We start from the raw sequence: 7,946 nt of genomic DNA, 5'->3' as shown, positions 1-7,946 counted from the left end.
TTTCATGTCATGGTGTAATTGMGAAGTCGCTGAACCGGCTCCGCCAAGGCACGGCTCACCCTGATGGCTTAATTAGACGCCRTTTCGTTAACACCCCGATCTTGTTCTTTATTGCCGCCTCTGTCATCACTTCGGGGTGGACACCTTGCTTAACTCACCTCACGAGACAAAAGACATAATTGCCTGTTGCTGAGGTTCCTAGTATCGGTCTGTCTGCTGTGGTCCAGTCACTATGACCCAGCAAAGTCCGGCCTAACCGAGCCCACCCATGACCGTGGGCACTTGCAGGGTCAGTAAGGGGCAAGCGCTTGGAGGGCGCCCCATGCTCCCAAGTAGGCAGAAAAAGCCTCAAACATCTCAAAGATTCCGGCCCTGCATTGGAAATTTTCAGTGTGAACGTGCCYCGGGCGTTACTGCTGTTATTTTTAGGCAGGATTAAAGATGGGAGGTTTTGAAGCCTTTGAGAGATGCATGAAGAAGCATTCGGCTTTGGTGCTTCAGGTGTGGCCAGCACAAGAGCCTTTGCTGCTAAAATAGAAAACACCTGAGAACGGGGAGGCTTCTCCCATAAAGGACAAGGGGAAAAAAAAAAAAATCTGTGATTTGGACCACAGAATGCAGGTGGTGTGTGATGCACAGGCAGAGCCCTGCATTATAGAAGGAACTTTCCAGTTCCCCAGGCTCTCGCTCTGCCTTTACRTTGACCCTCTGCTTCTGCTGTGTTGGGTAAGCCTGATTCTGAAGCACCTATTAAATACTGCTAATTAGGCCTGTCATAATACCGCTCACTGCGGGGGCAAACACCAGATTGGTGCTGCCGATTTTAGACTCTTCCGCCTGCAAATGGGATTAACTGAGATTAAGTTGCAGGGGCTGCCGGCCGGAGAGATGAAGCAGCCTCTGCTCCCATTGCACCCGCACGGTGCCACTTGTGGGTGCGGATAATCCTGCTTCGTCCCCGTGCTGCTCCTCGAAGCCATTGCTATTGCACAAGGTGAAAAGGGGGGGAATTGGGCCCAGGGGACACTGAGTTTCTAGCAGCCAAAGCCCAGTCTGCACTGCTATGGAGAGATGAGGTTTGAGAAGCCTGGTGCTTTCACAGCGCCTGGTTGATGACRTGTCCTGTGTGCGAGGATGGAGGGACACGCTCCAGTGCTTTCGAGGAGCTTTGCACGGATGCATTTGCTTGAATGCGCTGCTGGGGTGCTTGGGAGGAGTCCAGTTTGCAGAGCGGAGTCAGCAAGAGACGGTGCCAGGGGAGGAGCGTCCTGCAAGGGTCAGGCCATGAGAGGGACCTGGGCAGATGGAGGCGAGGAGCACAGATAGGGAAGGAAAATTACTGCTCTTGAGGCAGGGGAATTATCTCGAATCTTCTGCTTTCCATAGCTTTGAGTCAGCGGTGGCAGCCGCAGACGTCCTGACTCTTGTAGGGTGCTTGGTCCCCACACCACAGTGCGAGTTAGGGTAAAGTCACTGATATTGCTAACAAAATTGCTGTTGCCTCTGCTTCTCTATCCTCTTCTTGTGGCAAAAAAAATCACACATGCCGCAAAATACTTGAAAAAGAGTGTATTTTCTCTCCTCAAGCCCTACGTTGCCCTTGATCCTTTGACGATTTTTGCAGAGAGTCAACCCAGCAGCAGGACTGGCAGGGGCACAAGAAGGACCCGAGGGGCTGCCTGTGATGCTCTCCCACCAGCAGAACCGCCCCGCGACGCCCCCAGCGAGACCGGCGAGAGCTGCAGCGGATCCCRAGGCTTCCGAAGCAAAAGCAGCTCCCGTGGGTGACAAATGAGGCGCAGAGGCGAAGCCCGGCGCGTGCTGCACGGGGCCCTGCTCTGGGTCTGCTCTGGGTATTTCACACTTTATTCCCCGCTGGGTTCATGCTGCATTTTGCTTTCGTGTTGCCCCATGCACTGCAGAGGGGATTATTCTGCGACAGAAGAGAATAATCTGTTCTAGTCTACACCCGCGCACCAGTATTGATATGAGGAGAAAGGCACTGGCATCGGTGTTGAAACTCTTAATTCAAGCATTTTAAAAGTCACCCGGGTTATTGCGATGCCATAGTCTGGTTTTCTAGGGAGACTGAGCTCCCCGGGGCCTAATAACACCCCTAACAAAGAGGTGCTGGGGTGACTAATTGCAGCACAGAGAGAGCTCGTTAAGCAATAAAACTCTTTTAAAATGAGGCAAGAAGGAGCCCAACTTGGGAGGGTTTTGCTCTAGTGTGTGATGGCCTCCAGTGCTCTGGATTGCTGAAATTTACTGAACTACTGAATACTGAATTTACGGCTTGCTGGGCTAAGAACATGCTAAGTTTTGCTCTCTGCAGCCTCTGTGCTGCTTCCTAATTACAGCWCCACTCCAACAAAAACGCGCAGTCCGTGCATGCTCGTGGGGCTTCCTTTTCCCTGGAAGGGGACCCAGTGGYGCCAGGGGAGCCAGTGCGAGGGCTCGTGGCTGCACCCTGCAGCACAGGGGCTTGCGTGGAGGTGGCCGGGCCAGTAGAGTCCTGCAGAGCCCCACCGGAGCCCCATGCAAAGGCACTGGTGCAAAGGCTGTGCTGAGTCACCAGCACCCTCCTGGAGCCTCCCTGCACGGGTGGCTGCTGCGCTCTAGCGGCTTCTCCTGCGCGGGGCCGGGCGTGCTCGGGGATGGGACGCGCAGCTCGGCCTGCAGTCATTCCGCTCCAGAGTACCTGCTGCCCACAGGAGGGCTCCGCTCCCGGGGCTCCCTGCGCTCACTCCCTCCCAGCAGCAAACGCTCGCGGCGGCTGACACAGCAAGGCTAATTTGGCACCAGCTGGGCTTCCRAGTGCTCCCCCCCGGGTCCATCCGCCCTGTTTCTCCTCGCTGCCCTTCTGCCARTTCCAGCAGGGAGCAGTGAATTCCCGCGCTGGGCGCTCCTCTGCGTTCCCTATGGATCACTGGCACCCCGTGTGCTCCTAATCCTCCCCTGGAATTGCTTCCAGTGTGTTTTCCAGCTCTCTCTTCCTACCCGTCCACGCCAAGGCTCTGTTGGCTTTTTATTTTCCTGCACTCCACCACACCAGACTCACGCATGCCGGGGATGTTCAGGGGGTTTCTCAGACGGAGCCGCTTCAGGACAGGCTGGGTTTTGCCTGGATAGGGTGGGAGCTACCGGGAGGTGACAGCAGAAACACGCAGTTTTGCAGGGAACATCATCCGCAAGGGGAACACGCCTCGAATTGCCACGCAATTAAAGTCCCCGGAGCTGTAGCACTGCCAAAGTTAAAACGGAGCCARATAGGGTTTATGGGGATTTTTTTTTACCTCATTAGTCCTGTAGGTTTTAATGCTGTTTAAGTGGATTTAGATGAGTAATCTTATGGAGATTCCTGGTATGAGAATAAAAGACAAGGTGTTGCTCTAGCTAAAAGTCTGCGGGGGCTTCGATGTGGGGCGGATACCAGCGGGTTCAGGCAAGAGGGGGGTCCAAGGCTTGGATGCCCTGTCCCCTACAACCAACACCCTGTCCCCACTGCTGTTCTGCCCCCCTTGTACCTTCCAACCCCCCCGGGGCAGGGACGCCGCTGCCACCCGCCTCCAAATGCCACACGGTCTTCCCATGCCAGGAAGGATTATGCAAACGATAATTGACCGCGCCATGAGGAGCCGTGACGTCCGCCTCCTCATCCTCGGGGATGATCCCCGTGAGCGMGGCCGTGCGCGTGGAGCGCGTTTGGCAGAGGCGCTAATGGGGTATGTCGTGAGCACCCCGTGCCTCCAGGCCGCGTCCAGAAGCTATATAAATGCCCTCCCTCCGTCAGGTCTCTCTGGTCACATCACGAAGCTGTCCTCACCCAGGAGCGGGGTAAGTCTGGTTGGTGATGAGCCTCTAGGACCGCTGAAGTGCGAATTGTGATTTTTTTTTTTTCTAATTCTATGCATGCTTCACTGGGAAGATATCCCAAAACCAGTGGGTTTGGGGGGGTTATGCCTCCAGCTCCACCAGCCGCTTCCATGCGAGCTGGGAGGCCACAAACAGCACCCAGGCATCGCAAGCACAGGCTGCGATGGAGATGTCCATCAAGCGGGATAGCTCCAGAGCRCTGGAGCAAAGTGCTGCTGCGAGGAAGGCGGGCGAGCTGGTGCTCAGCTGAGGCGGCTCTACCCTTTAATCAGCCTTGGCTCCATAACGAGCGTGAACATTGCCAYGCCAGCACTGACCTGCGGACGGTGGCTGACCTGGTTTCATGGGGCTGCCAAGACCCGGGTGCCCGGGGCTGTTTGCTCTCCTGACCACTACTGGCGCTTGGAACATTTTTCTAGGCTGGGGGCTTTGATTTCACTCGTCTGAAGGACGTCAGAGGTGGTGGTTGTTGGGTAAAAAGAAGGGGAGAATGGGGYTAGTGTTTGCAGGAGGGATGGGGATGTCTCCTACTGCCTCCAGAGGTCAAGGAGGTAGAGGAGGTGAGTGGGACCCTGTGTCCTGCTTGTGTCCCCRTGAGCTCCTGCTGCTAATGCGGTGCCAAGTCAGGCACCTTGGAACAGGCTGCCCAGGGAGGCTGTGGAGTCTCCTTCTCTGGAGGTCTTCAAACCCACCTGGACGCCGCCCTGTGCCACATGCTGTAGGTGTCCCTAGTGGAGCAGGAAGGTTGGACTAGATGATCCCTGGAGGTCCCTCCCAACCTTAACCACTCTCTGAGGTGACTCTGAGGTCCCCAGTGGGAGGAGCTGAGGCTCTGTGTGTCCCGTGTCCCCRCAGTTGTGCCAAAGCCTTGCCGAGATGTCGTGCTACCTGCCACCGCGCCTCCCTCCCATCTACCAGCAACCACTGCCGGTGAGGCGGCCGCCCACGTACGCGGCGTCGTGCCAGCCGCTGTGCCGCTCGGCGCGCTGCCTCCCGCAGTGTGCGACCCCCTGGGGGTCCCACCAGCACGTGGCGGGCACTGGCTTCCCGCAGCAGCACTACGCGCCCGAGTGCGCGCCCCGTCTGCGGCGCGCGGCCACCTGCATCCTGCAGCAACCGTGTGTGACCCGCTGCGTGGCCACCCGCGCGCCGCTGCGGCGCGCGACGCCCTGCGTCCTGCAGCRGAGTGCAACCTCGTGCGTGCCGCAGCAGCCCTGCGTGAGCGAGTGGGTGACCACGTGCATGGCGCAGCAGCAAAGTGCCACCGAGTATGCGACCGCCTGCGCCCCCCAGCAGTGTGTGACCAAGCGTGCGACTCCGTGCGTCCTGCAGCAGCAAAGTGCAACCAGGTATGCGACCACGTGCATCCCCCAGCAGTGTGTGACCAAGTGTGCGACTCCATGCATCCTGCAGCAGCAAAGTGCAACCAACTATGTGACCACCTGCACCCCCCAGCAGTGTGCAACCAAATTGGCAACTCCGTGCATCCTGCAGCAGCAAAGTGCCACCAAGTATGCGACCACCTGTGCCCCCCAGCAGTGTGTGACCAGGTGTGCAACTCCGTGCATCCTGCAGCAGCCAAGTGCCACCAAGTAYGCGACCACATGCATCCCCCAGCAGCAATGTCCTATGAGGTGCACGACCACCTGTATTCCCCAGCAGTGCTATGTGACCAAGTGCGTCCCCCAGCAGCAGTGTGCCACCAGGTGCATCCCCCAGCAGAGCGTGACCACCTACCTGCCGCAGCAGAACGCCACCAGGTGCGTGACCACGTGTGTCCCACAGCAGCGTGCCACCAAGTGGGTCTCGCAGCAGTATGTGGCCCAGTGCACCCCGTCACAGTGTGCCACCAAGTGTGCCCTGCCGCAGTGTGCCACCAGGTGTGTGACCACCTGCGTCCCRCAGCAGTGTGCCACCAACTGCGTCACCGTTTGCGTTCCGCAGCTGTGTGCGCCCGCTTGTGCCACCAAATGCCTCCCACAGCAGAGTGCCACCAAGGCCACCCAGCAGCAGAGTGTCACCAAATGTGCCACCAAGTGCGCCCAGCAGCCAAGTGCCACCAAGGGTGCTCCACAGCAGACTGCCACCAAGTGCACCCAACAGCAGCGTGCCACCACGTGCGTCCCGCAGCAGAATGCCACCAAGTGTGCCACCAAGTGTGCCCAGCAGCAGTGTGCCACCAAGTATGTGACCACGTGTGCCTCGCAGCAGTGTCCCACCAAGTGCGTGGCCACGTGTGCCCCGCTGCAGAGTGCCACCAAGGCCGCCCGGCAGCAGGGTGCCACCAACCGTGTGAGCGCTTGTGTCCCGCAGCAATGTGCCGCCCCGCAGCAGTGCCAGCCTGGTGGYGTGAAGGTTTCCAGCCATTGCAAGAAGTACTGCTCTGCCCCGAAGTGGCCCTGGTAGAGGAGCAGGGGCTGCTGGTGCAGAGCTCCCCATGGGCAGGGGCTYCAACCTGCACTCCCCTCCCGCCAGCAGCTTCTGCTGAACCCTCCTCACTTCCCTTTTCCAGCATTTCCCTCTAAATCAGCTCTGTCAAGTCGCATCTCCCTGGCTGCTCTTGGGGTGTCTGTGCTTCTTCCTTTGTCTGCTTTCCTATGTAGTTTAGTGGGACATTAAGGTCTCCTAATTGCAATATATAATGATTAAAAAAAAGATGAAGAGGAGGTAGAATAGGACCGTTCTCGGAAGCCAGCTGGGACACGGCAGTGGCCGGGTGGCTCTATGCAGCCTCCAGARGCGTTTGCTATCATATTCGGAAGAAACCCGTAAATTTGCTAAGCAAATAATTTATAAGTCTCTTTGCAGTGGCCTTCATTTAGGAAGGTCCTAATTGCCCTGCTGCAAAACACTGGCTCTGCGCTGGCCTTCAGCAGAGCTCCAAGTATTTACAGACAGTATTTCTGGCTCRGGGAAGCCAATCTTGCTGCAAGCTTTTTATATATTAACATTTTCTTGCACTTAGTTGCTTTAATGAGTGTTGAAAAACATGTCTTGAAAGCGAAGAAAGTCTTAGGAATGCTTCAGAAATACGTAGCACCACTGTTTTATAAACCTTTGCACACAGAGGTCCTTACCTGTGTTGTTTATGCTGCCTAAAGATGTGCCCTCTACATCGTACCGAAAACACTTATAGATATGCATCCTTAAATAAATACAGTTCAATAGCATCAAAATGACATCTCTTGTCTTTCTGCCTCTTGGTGCTTCTCCTGCCCATCCGCCTGTTCTCCGAAACCTCTTCCCCCAAAWCAGAACTTCCGCTTAGGAGACAAATCCCTGCAGCCAGACACAGGGCTTTGTTTTTCTGAAATTTTCTGAAAAAAAATCAAAACATGTACATTTTGTGCGGGGTGTATTTGGGTGCCAGGTGCCATGAATCCCAATCCTGGCCCTGACTCATGGTCCCGGACGCCTGCAGAGCGGCGTGCCTCAGTTTCCCCTCTGCTTAATTGAGGCTAATAATAGACCCCGCAACAACGCCCGTGTGGCACCATGCGTCTCCCGGAGATTAAAGGATTTCAGAGCCCTTTGCAGCATTAATTAGGAAGCTCTGGATGACGACGCATGATGCTATCGTGGCGTTAATACTTGCGACCTGGCCTGGAGCCGCTCGTCTCAGTGCCRACGCTGCTCAAGCATCATGTGGAGTTTACCTGGATGGGATGTAGGTTTTTTTCCCATAAAATCCCTATCAATCCACTTACTATTGCCCAGCTGGCTAGTTGACCTCTAACATCTCCGTGTAGATCATTTAATATTAAAGGAGGGATTTATAGTAAAGGGTTTTGTAGTTAAGGGCTGCAAGATGTGGGAATTCGTTAGGGAGATATCCAGGAGGGAGATCCCTGCTCTGTGCAGGGCAGCAGCAGGGGTGGTTCGGGTGCCTTTGCAGGCTGCTCTAATTAAGCCTGCAAATGAGCTTCTGCAATGGGATTTTTAAGGGATGCATGTGGAAAAACAGCCACAGGGGCAGTTGTGACGTCCTGGGTCACCCCTTGTGCCGCATCGTGGGCCGGGTTGGGACAGGAGGGTCGCCCTCCCGGCAGTGCCACCACAGCGGCACGTGG

General features: G+C 56.2%; 1 protein-coding gene and 1 long non-coding RNA gene across 2 annotated transcripts; both read left to right on the top strand.

The window, feature by feature from the left end:
- Positions 1-608: 608 nt before the first annotated feature.
- LOC112955183 lies at positions 609-1,781 on the top strand. Its single transcript, XR_003250845.1, has 2 exons — positions 609-726; positions 1,625-1,781. It is a non-coding gene; the product is annotated as an uncharacterized LOC112955183 (long non-coding RNA).
- Positions 1,782-3,591: 1,810 nt separating this feature from the next.
- LOC112955173 (keratin-associated protein 10-7-like) lies at positions 3,592-6,282 on the top strand. The gene is made up of 2 exons (XM_026048450.1): positions 3,592-3,613; positions 4,730-6,282. Exons 1-2 carry the CDS (start codon positions 3,592-3,594, stop codon positions 6,280-6,282), a joined length of 1,575 nt encoding a protein of 524 aa, XP_025904235.1.
- Positions 6,283-7,946: the final 1,664 nt, after the last annotated feature.

Source organism: Nothoprocta perdicaria, unplaced genomic scaffold, assembly GCF_003342845.1.
Source record: "Nothoprocta perdicaria isolate Ctin4 unplaced genomic scaffold, notPer1 scaffold_540, whole genome shotgun sequence".
Lineage (NCBI taxonomy): Eukaryota > Metazoa > Chordata > Aves > Tinamiformes > Tinamidae > Nothoprocta > Nothoprocta perdicaria.
This window is presented reverse-complemented; position numbering and strand designations above follow the sequence as displayed.